Consider the following 14231-nt stretch of genomic DNA (forward strand, 5'->3'; position numbering starts at 1 on the left):
AACAAACATTTTAGGCCAAACCATGCTGTTTTCCTAACCCTAACCAAGTGTTTTTTGTGCCTCAACCTAAGCAGAGCATAAGCACAGCGTTGTGACAAGAGAGAAATACAAAACTGAACCTAAAGAAACGTACATGACCAACATCTTCTGGTGACTGGATTGGAAGTAGTTATTAATTTAAGCCGAATCACAATGTTTTCCTAAACCCAACCAAGTAGTTCAGTCTTAGAGCGGTGATGGTCTGGTACGCCTGCTGTTGGTACGCTGCAACGCTCATGTTGTTTTAGTAACAGTGATATACGTCTGACGTTTTGGCCGTCCCCCCATTCAGTCGTTGGATTTCTATCATTTTGTCTTGTGTCCATACGTGTACACAACGTACATGAACTGCACATACAGCGTGCCTTCATGCAAACAACTTTCCCATTATACAGTTTCTAAACTTGAAATTAAGCATACATAGCATATAAAACCATTATATGCATTATTCATATCTAGCAAGCTGTCTCATCTTTTTCAGGGAAAAGGAACGCTTAGTTTTTCTTACTGAAACCTTCATCCTTAACAAACAAAAAGCTAAGCCAGAAGGCAAAAGATCAGTGAACACTGATTCCTGGCATATTCACTTTCACAGAAGTAGAGAAACAAGCTGAGCTTAATTATGAGCCAGTGAGCTACACAACTACAAACATTATGATGAATGTATAGCAGCAAGGAAATGAGATGCTTTTGGAGAGAGCGCATGAATTTTAATAAGCCAGTGTATTTATTCAAACAGTTTGGACGGCTCCAGGCAAACAGAGTGGAACTAAGTGTCTTCTGTTAAGTGCTTCTGAAGGTTGTTTAGGGTACACCGGGGAGCAAAGCTCTCATAATGGGGTTTTACAGTGGGGGCCAGACCGGCACACACTAATGAGAATCGAATGCAGGTAAAGGTGCATGTTATTTATCTCTGTTTTTCAAAGTAAAAGTTTTAAAGGGGTACATCAATGGCCTAAATATTACGTCTTCAGAGCCACAGAGCTATGAGTCAAGACACACGTCCACAAATGTATCATGGACTCTGATGATTATGCATAGGAGCTCTGCGTGACAGACAAAGCTGAATAACCAAACGTTCAAATCCCAAAATCCATCAGTGTGCAAGGAACAAGTTACATGTCATGCAGACAGAAAGTCTGGTTCCTGACAAGAATCAAAAACAAGTTGGAGAGGACTGCTCCTGAAAACAACTCCCCCGACCTGAGAAAAAACATTAAAAAAACCCATATTCATTGTGTTGCAGCGAAGAAGAAAGAGAAACACAATTAACCTTGTTGTCACTCTTCAAGGCAGCGGCATGTCTGAAATGAATCAAGTCAAGTTCAAGCTTCAAATTTACATTTATAGCACAGCAAAAAGAGAATAAAAAATTGGTTTACAAATGGAAAATGTTCCCCTCAGTCTGTTTTCTGAGGTTTTATTGACAAGCATGCACAGAGACACCTGGTACACAAAGATGTGCTACAGAGGAAAGAGCGAGGAACAAATCAGAAGCATCCAGATAATGACCTAGTTAATGAGCAGCTCCTGAATCACTCCGAATTGAGGACCATAAAATGATGAACGATGAGGCTGAGAGGTGGTTGAATGATTAGTTTGTAGATATCTATATGACTTGCAATAAAAACCACTTTCTTCATAAGTTGTTTCTGAACCAGCCACTTATTCATTATAATTACCTCATCTTTAGTGAAAGTGATACATCACAGTAGCTCCTTATCACTTCATGATAATCTGACTGTTACCTTCCATTTTATGACCTCTCAAGTAAAGATCTTACCGGGTGGACTGGCATGGCAATAAACAACAGGTAGGTAGAGAAGAGATGGCAAATAAAGCTAGAAGAGTATGTACAGAGTTGATATTTGGTGTGAGGACTCTTGATATGTTGAAACTTTACATTTCTTTATGTTGCTGTTTGGTAAAATGTTGAATATTTTGTCACAACCCTTTTGATCTGGTTAGGTTTAGGCACGAAAACCACTTGGTTAGGTTTAGGAAAATTATGTTTTGGCTTAAAATACCTCCTGTGTTCACCACAATCACGGCTAGAGATGTCCTGACTTCCCGTCCGGAGGCGTCCTTCAAATATCCAGTGGTGTCACGCTTACAAATGGGGAAACGTAGTCTTAAACAATGGTCACCAGCTTGGCAGCCTTGTCACCAAACTCCACCACCATCCCCTCCACCTTACCGATATGAAAGCCAGTATGTATTGGGAAAGTTATATGACATGTCTTTTTAGAAATGTCAATATGGTAGATGATGGCACAATTGTGCACATATCAATGGTTTGCAGAAACATTAACTGCTAACATTTTATTCAGGCGAGCATAGCAGAGACTGGGGTTTTCCCCTCCAAAAAACATTTGACAGAAGTCAAAGCCAGTTTTTCAACTGTGCACACACGAGTGTTCTCCTGCTACATTCCTCCGACCGCAAAGAGAATAAATTTAGTGAATTCATGCATAAATCTAATCCACCAACTGCTGCAACAGGCTAAGACCTTTAATTATGCTTATTAAATTCACAAAAGTAATGTAGGTGTCTGCTAGGAGGACAGTCTCTCATGAGATGTGACTGTATGTGGTGTTGCTCTTAAACAAATGACTTCAGGATGGATCTGGATATGAAGCAGCATAAACTGCAGGACATGAGCTCCGCAGTTTAGATGCCACTGAAATGAAGAATAGTAGAGCAGGGTGACACATAAATCGAATGTCTGTGAGTGGAAATATTTCTCCAACGCTTGTCTGAATAGTATTTCACTGCTATGTAAATCAACAGCGTAACAGAATATACACACCAAACAACAACTGAAAGAAGATGAGCTCAGCTACAAAATGAACTCTCCAGCAGTTTGGTATTCAACTTCCAAAGTTGAGAGAACTGGTCAGCAGATATCGACATAGCCTGACTTTTAGTATCTGGTAGTGATGAGCAATTACACCATTATATGTATGTGTTCAATCAACTAAATCATCTGTATCCGAATCTGTACTCGGATTGGGTGGGGCTTAAAAAGCAAGTGGGTGGTGCTTAAACCAGAGAGGGTGTTACTGACTAATAAATTGCTGATATAAGCCTGAAGTGATCATAAGGCGCTATCTTTATCATTTTTTTGGAAAGTATTTACAGAACAGCCTCAGAATTGGGAATCAGATCAATGTTTTGATGTTTTTTTTATCTACGTTCATTCATTGTTCTCCAGAGGGAAAGTCCAATGTATGTCTAACCACCCCGACCACCCCCTGACCCAAACTTTCCTTGCTCTTTATACTACTGCACTAGAGCGGTGCTTCAAGAAGTGACACAAGAGGGGTAGAGCGTCAAACTTAGAAGCACAGGGCCACTGACCAGGCTGCTGTATTTGATGCACTAGGAGTGACAACAGACTGTATGAGTTGAGCTCTAAACACTGGAAAGTCTCAAAAGTACCATCATCTTTCAAAACCGACACCATCACGTTGTAACACAGGTTTTCTGTGCAAAAAGTCTGAAGCCCAATTAGAAATACGGAAGATGAAATCCTCTGGGTCATTATTTTAACCCCCTCCAGAGCTAAACAAGACATTATACAACTGTCTGCTGATGACAAGTAGACTACACTTAATGTGTAAAACCAGCAGAGCATCCCCTAAATTCATGATACCAAAGCATGTACTAGACAAAGAACAGAAACTAGTGGTCAACAAACACCATGATATTATCCACCAACAGATCTATGGGGAGAGCAATAAAACACACAGCGAGGTTCAGAAATCTCATTGATTATTGATCTTGCTAAGCGCACAACCACAAATTAATCATAGCAACAAGATTCATGACATGCATGTGATCACATGCAGTAAATGCTTGGCTTGGTGACATTAAAGGATCAGTCCGTAGGAATAGGTGTCATGGCTTCTAATACAACCGCTACCTATATATTTGCATCATCTGGATGTGTTTCTTTAAGGTACAACACACTTGATATCAGTTTAAATTATGTCTGACCAATCAGAAACCAGCTCCAAGTACCTGTTTTATAATTCAACGCAGCCCTGCTCTGACTCTGAGCAGACATGACATTTCGTGCATGAGGATTTGGAGAGTTGTACCTTTTCGGAGGAGCAGGAGGAGCTTTCCTTTCTCTAACTCAAGGGTGAGGCTGTGCTCGCTATGTCCCTCTGCGTGAAGAAGTATCCCAGAGTTCCACAGGGTTTTAAATTTCAGAGAGATGCTCTCCCGCGTCATCTGTCTCGGCCTGGGACTCAGCCTGAAGAGAAGGCTGCTGCGGCCGTCGAAGCTCACCACGTCGGAATCTGAAGAAGCGACAAAACCACACGTTAAACAAAGTTCAACACTGCGAACTTTTAACTGTCTGTGCCTGTCATGTCACTCTAAAGAAAATGATACACTAACACTGACTGTCATGTTGCTGAGTGTTGCTCTGCTACGATTCTCACGCCCACTGTGTCACTATCGAAGCATCAAATTAAAACTGTCAGCTGTGATGCGTCAGTTACTGCATGCAGTGCGATTGGGTCTTTATTGCTGACAGTGATGCTGGAAACAGCACAAACCCCAAATTTACTGTACAGTTTGTTTCTCTTCCTCTTTTCTCTTTGGATGAATCAAAGTCAAAGATGGTTTCTTCACCATGTAATCAAACTGAACCAGTAGACAAGCCTGCTATTTTTACCACCCTTGCTCTTTCCAAGATCATTCATTTCTGCACCATGGTTACAAAAACATTTATTTTTACCAGCCACGACAGTTTCAGCTGGTAATTGTTTGTTGCAGTTTGGTTAGGTTTTGGCGCTTAAACTACTTGGTTTGGGTTATGAAAAGCCACGTTTAGCTAAGTGACGTAATTTACATACATTAACTTGTTTACGTAATATATAAAAAATCACTTTTAACTCTTGGTCTCAAACTGGACATGAACTTCGGTCTCTGGAGCTTTAGGAAGTGACAGTGGTACCTGTAGCATCAAACTTAGAGGCGTGAGGCGACTGACTAAGCTGCTGAATTGCTCACATTGGGATTGAGTATGAGCTTTTATATTCCTGTCACAACTGCAATATGCAGTCTTGAAACTTTACAGGTGTGTAGTTGAGATCAAAATGAGGGCTGCTTTTGAAGATGGATGTGGTCTGATGCATGAACACTGAGTATTCAGGTAATAATGTAGTAAAGACTACTGAGTAGTCACGGGTCAGAACGGTGTCTTGTTGATTGGCTGGTACACAAGATCGTCTCTACTCCATAAAATGTTTGGTGCATTGAGTTGTCTGATATCACAATGTGATTTACAACAGTTTCATAGTTTTACCCGTGTCATTTCCTCATTTTGTAATTGCCTGTTCCAGCACAGTTGGGTGTGTGTTTGTTTTTTAATCTAGCTGCAGAGATGGATTTGCATGAACGCTGTCTGGGGCCAAGGAAGAACTGATTAACTTTTTTTATACTGGCTTGACTTCTTACAAATTACTTCTGCATGCATTCATGTAACATAATGAAACTTCCTCTAGCAAACAGCATAGAGGCCTTCTATTTCTGCCATGAGCACAGCTGTTGTGTCCTCTCCTCTGCCCTCACTTCTTCTCCTCTCATGCTGTTTCTGGTTGTTCTGCCCATTCCTCACCTGTCCACCAGGTGCCAGGGAGCCTCCCGCAGTTTGTCACACTTGGCTCATTCCTAACTAACCCTGATCTGCTGCCTGTTTGCCATCTGCTCCACATCACCAATCTGTGTTGTGTGTATACTGTGAGATAAGGTGTGTTTCCGTCCATCTTTACATGCACATTAAAATCTGAAATTTGACATGCTGGAAGATAAATACTGCAAAAAGGTTTTTTTTTTGCTTGGGTTTTTCATCAAGACCCATCCATTATTCCCTGACCCATCCTCCATCCAAATACTGTAAATCCATTTAGTATTTTTGTGTAATCCTGCTGACAAACCAACAAGCCATCCAACAAACATAACCTCCTCGGCGGTGGTAACAAAGCTCATAGAAACCGATTTTCTTGAATAAACAATGACATTATGGGGCATTCTTGTACTGTAGGCAAGCCACCCATCCATGCTTGATGTCAGCCTCCTCTCCTTTGTGTCAGCCATGGCTAATGAATAAAAATGCCAAAGGATACGGGTGGATGAGAGAAGACAAATTAATTAAATGAAATAAAATACTGTGAATGCCATCTTAGATGATGGAAATACCACGATGTATCATGTCTAAGAAAGCAGACATTTGCTCTTTCAATCTGCCCCTGATGAAATTTAGTTCCTTTAAAAGATCCCTGGCATTTCAAGACTTCTTTAGATGTTGAATTTTAAAAATGAAAAATTAAGACATCTAATGCTGAATTTAGACTTCATGATATCAGCCGGTTGGGGTTTTGGGAACAAAAACAGGCGAAGGGCACGACAATTGATTTTGACCCTCCGCAACAGATTCCACAATGTGTTTGGAGACGTTGACCAATAGGATCACAGAACTGCAGAACTGTAAACACGCCCAAGCAAAGAGAAATGATAATGTAGCATCGAAGCTGTGATATAGACAAAAGCTGACGGTCATTTTAAGACCTTTTTTGGGTTCCTTCAAACATAAGACAGCCAGAATCATACACTTCACTTCATTGGGGAAAAAACAACGTTCCTCATTCGCAGTGACATCATGCAAGTTGTGAAGGATGACGAGCTCTGTCATGTCACAGCAAAAAGTTTGACTATAATCACCCAACTTCATGTACAGAAGTTCATTAAATTAACAATTAAAAAACATGGATGCTTATAGAAATGCTTGGATTTAAACAAACATAGAGAATCTTACGTAACACTCATGTTCAGGTGTCGACTGTCATCTTTTCAGTTTATGTTTGTAAGTGAAGGATTAAAAACAAAAAAGCCCAAACTGACTATAGGGACATCCGTAGGTCTCCAGTCTGAGTCCAATCCGACCGTTTGGATTCCAGTCCAGGGGGATCAGGCGGACGTAGCGAGCGATCACCGGGTGCTGGAGCTTGTGCTGGACCACACTGTCTGCGTTAGTGTTCCCTGGAAATGCCTTTAAAAAAAATAACAACATCATGTTAGCAGATTTTCTGTCTGTCCATCCATGCATCTATCCATTTATTGCTTGTGTGACGCCTCAAAGATAACTGTTAAAATTCTCCCTCTGGATCTTTATTGTCGTCAAATTTCTTTCATCTTTTTATTGAAGTTGAAGTGCAGTCCCCAGGGCTTTTATGAGAAGTGATATGTTTGATTTTCCTCTTAATGAGGGGAATATTGTGGAGATAGGGCCACGTTCCTGGTGAATGCTTTCTCAATCAGGTAGAAAATTAGATTTGTGAAGCACTAGGTGTACTTTTATATGTTTTAGACGCTTTGGTACACACTCAGTCCATGGAGAATAACATTTATTAACCTCTGCAACGCTCACACACTCTTTACCTTTTAAGCTTCAAGTTGGACTCGATCTCAAGCCTTTATATAATCTATAAACCATATCCTTTTGTCTGCTTTCCATCGACTTTTATTATTCTTTTCAGGTGCTTCGGCTTACAATGGCAATGATGTAAAATAGTTTTAGGAAACAGTGCCTGGCCACATATTTATGACTCAGTGTCTGTTTGATTTTAGTTGTGATGTTCTTACTCTTGGCCAGCTGCCATTTCAGTGTTTTGCTTAAAAACTTTGTTCTAGCTCTGGGCACTTCATCCATTTTTTAATTTATATGCAAATACAGTAAGCTCAACATGCAATTTAATTACAGAACTCCAGCACTGTTTGAAAGTAAAATAGCTGTAGCGTGGCTTATTGAGCAATGTCTGTCATCAAATACCCAAAAGTCCTTGAACAAAACCACTGAATCCCTTCTGGCTCTACGCCGCTGGTGTAGTTGATCCTGACCTCTGACCTCCATATGAAGGAAGGCAATATAAGACTAGTTCTGAATACTTGTGACATTAAAGTGTCTACTCGGTGTTGTGATTTTAAATGAGGATGAAAGTTTACACATGAGATTTGATTTCCTTAGAGAAGGGAGACCTATTTTTGAATATATAGTGTGACGACTGAAGGACATCTGCATATTCGCCTTTCTGTGTGTTGCTGCTCCTCTGACATGTTGTCTTATCTGAATGAATTCTCATCATTTGGAAGTCATTTTTGTAGCAGTGATCTCACGGCTTTAAAATGAGTCCTAACCTCCAACAAATTCCTGCTGAGGAGGGCGAAGAGAACAAACACTTCATTTAGTCGAGGCATTCACTTTTGAAATACGACCTGAGTAAAGGTAGAAAATCCTCCAACGGGAGGCTTTGATTAAAGACTGAAGGACGGAGGTTTGAGGGAAAGTCAGGGAGCAAAGCAAGGAGAGGAAAGCTTTTATACGGGAGCTGAGAGTAAAAGAGGGACAATGTCAGAGAGTCACACCAAACTTAACTTGGACAAAAGTCTGTATAACAAGTACCAAAACAGAAGAATACTTCACTCACGCTACACTCAGCTAAAGCAGCTAACCTTCAGCATAAGAAATAATATAATATCATCATATAATAACACGTTGAAGACGCAAAATATCGTAATACTACTTGCACATTGACTCTTAGGATGACAGCGTGCATTACAAAAACTAAATGTTTGTAAAAATGATTTAAACTTAAATAAGAAATGCATTTTAAAAATTCAGGAATCAGTTCCCATGTGTGTCAGTATTTCAAAAACAAAGCCCCTGAACAGTTACTTCTAGTATTGAGGATTTCACTTTAACATTAAATATTTAGAACATTAAATATTCATGACTAAATATGTGCCATCAAAGCGACGCAGCTACTCTGCGTCATGTGGGCCATGCGGTGGTTTGATCATGTTTGATTGGCAGGACTGGCAACATAAGCCTACGTCATCACATTTTGGCTGCATTCTAATAATCCTTTTTTTTTTTTTTTGCTTAGGAAGGTTCCTGAGTGAAACGACCCAAAAGTTAGTGGCAGTCATTATAAGAGCTGGTCGAATTCTCCAAACGCTGAGGAAAGGTGCTTGAGTGCCTCTTCTCTCCTGCAGCATCTGGTTCACTCAGCAAGCAAATTGTGAATTTTTAACAGGAGTGAGAATCCCACCACCTACCCCCGCTAGAGACTACTAAAGATCCAAGACGAAACTGACAGAACGGTGGGATTCTGAGAAAATCGCCACGGGCCTGGACATGAGACATACTGATTTTGAACTGCCTGTGGGGAGAATGAAGATGAAAGAGTCAATTCTTGATTACAAGCTTTGGTTTTGCTCTCTACTTTCACATATTTTGATAGAAACACTTTCACTATCTTGTTATAATGTAATTAAAACAATGTTATAATTCTCAATAATTTGTTAGTTATAGATCCAGGTCTGGATAAGATTGTGTCTCGGTCCAGACATCCATCCGCCGTTGATCTCAGGAGGGATGGAAAGGGAAGGGAGGTTATGGGGATTTTTCTAACAAGGGGAAGGCATCTGCATTATTACGGATCATCACACTGCATTTTATTTTAGGATTGATGCTACTCTGATGGGTTGTTTTCTCTATGCTTGTCTCAAACGGTTAACTACAGTGGTTTATGAGCTGTAGTCTCCCCAGCAAACACACCGACCCCTTCAGCCTCCTCCCCAGTCTTCACCTGGGGTCAACCATCCTCTGTGCCTCTTTTATCATCTTCCCCTGTCAAAAAATCCTATTGGATGTATTTAGCATGGTGTACCAGCCCCTTGCCTCTGAATACTTCAAACCACTGACAACAACAGAAATAGACAAGTCTCTTCTCACTGTAAAACATCACTGAAGAACATAGTGAAATCAGTTCATCAGTAAAGTTTCATGTGACTAAATGTAACTCACATCCGTTACATTAACCTCCACATCTTCACTTCTTATTGCCGGTTTCTAGCTCTTCTCCTGTTTAGCACAAAGAACCCATATTTGCGTTTCAAGATGAGGCTCATTAACAGAATTGCCTTCACCTGTCCCATAGGGAAACTTTACCTCTATTAACACTTCAGGATGCTATATTCCCTGATTAGGATAGTATAGATTCTCAACGCCAGCTGCTCTTTCACACCTTTCCAGTGGATGTGAAGCGAGACAGAGGAGAGAAGAGAAAATTAGAGAAAGGGAGAGCATTACTGAGCCTCACAAACTCTCTGGCCTCTAAGCTTAAAAGAAAGAAAAGGTCCTGGAGGAATTGTGACTGATGAAGCAGCTCAGCAGTCGACTCTGTTCCCCGAAAGCCAAATAAACTAGGCTGACTAATATGTGGGGCTTTAGGAGGACTTTCGAGACATGCCGCGGATTTATCCTGATTTATGCTGAGTGTGGAATCAACAAGCTTTTAAGCTGCGAGAAGCCTTTTTTCTTGTTCTCTCGCTCTCTCTGAAGGAGTCTTAGCCTGACATTAGTTTTACCCTCACTGTGAGAGCCTTACCTCGCATCAGCTTTAAATTGAAGCCGTTCGCCACAGCATCTCTGTAATGGGGAGAGTTTTCTGTCTAAACCGGGCGCTGCCTGCGAGGTAACGCTTGACTGCCTTTGCATATCCAAGTGTAATGTGGTCAGTACAGCAAGTGAGAGAACTCCTAGGTGGAAAAAAGATACATTTCTAACGGAAGAGAGTATGAGATGCTGGTTTCTTTGTTAATTTTAAATAAATTGTAGGGTTTCCTCGAGATACAGCCAGCCAGGCATTCTGCGCAGTGGCAGAGCTCGTCATGGTGAAAGCTGATTTTTCTATTTTATTAATAAAGGGGAAAGATTAATAATGGTTGGTAATGAAAAGCATACTGGTATAGTTTTTATGCTGTTTTTATATCCAAAAGGCGTTGTGCTGTCTGCTGGATGATGCTTTGGATGGCGCTGTTTTACAAGTAATCTCCTTAACTATCCAATGATTCACTGCAGTGCCATAAAATGAGTCAGGAGGCATTGTTTTCCCCGGTCGCTATCGGTTGAATAACTGAAATAACTTTGGAAACTGGCAAAGTGGGAGAGTGATAGAAATTGAGGTAAAAACAAGAGTGAACAGATGGGAATTCCCTCGATGAAGAGCGCTCCGGTGTTGTGTCAAAGTCTTGTTGATATGTGTTTCCTCTTACCACCGGGACTCGAGATGGTTCGAAAACCGGCATGCTTTCTACTAGATCAGTAAATAAAGAAACCTGCCGTCTTAATACAGAGTGTTTGGTTTGTGTTTTGGTAGCACTGAGACTGGGATTTCTTGGTCAAATTGGGATTCTTGCAGTTGCTTTGGACAGTAGCCAGGCTGCTAGTGGTGGGGGGGTTGAAAAGTTGCCTATTTCAGCTTTAAACAACTTTTTGCTCTTTTTGTACCATTTATACCAGTGCTTCTTTTTACAACTGTGTGTTATAGCTGAATATTTTACCCATCGGTGCCGTCCTGTCTTCTGTTCAGTTAGACTTTGTCAATGTTGGCCTTCTAAACCATCACAGGTTTTTTATCCGGGACATCCTGGTTGAATTTCGATTGTTGTCCTTTCACAGTTTCTTTTGTTTTTGGTGAAGTAAATGGTAAAATTTAGTCAGCACAGTGTATAAGGATGTTGCACAACTGCACGTTACATGTATTATCAGCACACTACATGCACAAATATTTGTGTCAACCTTTTCATCCCAGCTGGAAAAACAGGTGTGAAAAAAACAGTGTCTGAATTCCATTTTGCTGGTTCGGTTTCAGGGTCCTGTTATTGTGCATCACTGTCATCCTCACTGGGACACAACTGAACCGTTATTATTACTAAGACCTGTGCTTTTCCTTCTGTGACATGCCAAACTGACTGCTTTGAAATCAGGCTTTTGTCTCTCCTGGTTCTGTTTTGATGATACCGACTTTCCTCCTAACACTGACAAGTCATTACACACAACACAATGCACTCACGTCTATACTGTCTTCCTGTCGATACTGTCTCCAGTTGTGTCCCGTGTCGCTGAACATCAGCAGGTAGGCCGTCAGCCAATCGGAGCTGCCGTAGCGGCCTTGCGTGGCAACAGCTGTGATGTGTGTCCGCTCACCCAGGTCGACCTCCAACCACTGATATCTGTCTGAACTGAGAGGAGACCAACCTCCTGCTCCTGGAAGAAGAAAGAGAGAAACACTTTTTCAGCATCCAGAGAAGAAAGTTCTGATTTTTCTCAACATAAAAATAATATTTGTGCTCGTTTAAACACTGATTAAAGACACTTTATTCAAGAAAGTTAGTTAAGAGTGCTGGAAAATCAAAGGTTGATAAAAATTCATGAATCATATCGACTCAGGTACACGAACAGATCTGCATTACATTAACAAAAAAGTTTTCAGACGCACACAAATCTATGCAGCCTTTTCACTTGTTTCCTGAAAGAGGACAAATCTTACTAAACTCATCTCATCACACTCAAACTTTTCCAGAGTTTAAAAGCCCTGAGCACAAAGGCTTTATCAACTCGTTTCTTTGATGTTTAATTTGGAACAGTCAAAAGAGTTTAATCTGCAGCTTAAGGACTGTTCTCTGCATAATAAAATCTGCAGATGAGGCATTTATGGTCAACACTGCAAGTCTTATACAATATTAAAGTGGCCAGTTCACGGCATACATTCATATAATCTGAAGTGCAGGGGCCGAGGACCATAAGATGAAGACACATTAAATAATTAAAATGCCATAAGGTGTGTGTGCTTGTGTGGTCAAAGTGACATTTTGCTGTCAGAACATCATCTGGAAAGATTTCATTTCGTCTCTCTTCATAAAGTCCTTTCCCTGGCCTCTTTTACTGGTGGCTGTCCCTTACTTCAACCACAACTTGGGGACCACTAGAGGAATGTTTTTCCCCAGTTGGTCCCCATTTTGTTTGTTTAAGACAAGACACACATGCATGTAAGTACGTGGGGGTGTGATTCAAATCCTGTCCTTGGTTTCAAACTGGAGATGCCAACAAACTTAGCAATGTACCACCGAAAAGCTGTTAACAGTGCAGGATTTGAAATATTGTTTCCGACATGTTCATTAGACTTCAAGGATACAGTAAAGTTATGTTGGAAACACCGAATATAAAAAGGAAAACTCCACCGAGAACCTTTTAACAATCTCCTTTTAGGTGATTTAACAAGCCCTGCAGCATCCTCTGAGCATCTTTTCCATTGGTGAATGGTTTGCCAAAATTAGGCTTTCCCCCCTTTGTTAACCATTTTCTACTTGAATGACAAACATTATTATTATTATTATTGTTCTCTCCTTTTCATTGGGGAGAGAGTCTTGGGCAAAGTTTGAGTAGAAACAAGGTAACAACAAGCTAACAAGGTTATTTGTCATTGCATACATGATTGCATAGTGGAACGAGAGTTTTCTAGTTTCATCATGGTTAAACAAGCATTAAACATATATTGCAGCGTCCCTCAAAAATGAAGCTACTCGGTTTCAGTGCTCCAACTGAACATTGGCTACTGCCGGCCGTGGCCAACTCAAAAACAATGAACCTGCCTGTATATTGTTACAGTTGTACATTTTCCCTAGACTGACACATGGTCTCTCCAGAGCAGGAGCATCAACACACGACCTCTCTATTGGGGTGAACGCCACAACAAGATGGTGATCATAATATGTTCAGCATTACTCACGTTAAAGCATCAGGTGAACACTGTCCGTAAACTTTGACTGCGTTTGAGCACCAAGCATCAATGATGTAAACACAGAGTCCACCTCTCCCCATCCTGCCAGAGTCCTGCACTCTGTCAGCTCAGAACATGGTCGGCCTGTTGAGTGCAACACCTTGGTCCAGGATGTTGAGGTGGAGACAGTACTCAGTAAAGTTGTTTGGCAGCCTGAGTCCCATTTTGTCCATTTCATTTTCCTTGCAACCAGGCTTTTCCCCCCACTCCCCGTGGCGGTTGGCCAGTCAGGTCAGATGGTCAAAAGATGGTCATGGGACGCGGTCAGAGATCTTCTCAAAGTCCGCTGCTCATCATCCAAAACTTGCTCTTCCTTTTCCAATGCAGATAAATGTATTTCTGTCATAGATTATACATGTTTCAGTGATAAAGCCGGACAAAAAAACAGTTTGAAGGAGGCGTCTGCATATGCCTTTGTTGCCATAGACAGCCAGGGGAGAACCAATAAACTAACTAAAGTTATAACCTTCAAATAATCTTGTGAAGACAAGGAAA

The 14231-nt window shown here is 40.9% G+C and overlaps 1 protein-coding gene across 1 annotated transcript in view; it reads right to left on the bottom strand.

Annotated features, from left to right (window-relative positions):
* LOC141009049 (contactin-associated protein-like 4) overlaps window positions 1-14231 on the bottom strand; it is a 71123-nt gene that overhangs the window by 31825 nt on the left and 25067 nt on the right. Inside the window, exons 3-5 of the mRNA XM_073481458.1 lie at window positions 11970-12163; window positions 6955-7102; window positions 4143-4346 (exon numbers count right to left, since the gene is read on the bottom strand). Of these exons, the coding sequence (XP_073337559.1) occupies window positions 4143-4346; window positions 6955-7102; window positions 11970-12163 (546 nt within the window). The remainder of the gene's footprint in view (window positions 1-4142; window positions 4347-6954; window positions 7103-11969; window positions 12164-14231) is intronic.

This window comes from Pagrus major, chromosome 15 (assembly GCF_040436345.1).
Source record: "Pagrus major chromosome 15, Pma_NU_1.0".
Classification (NCBI taxonomy): domain Eukaryota; kingdom Metazoa; phylum Chordata; class Actinopteri; order Spariformes; family Sparidae; genus Pagrus; species Pagrus major.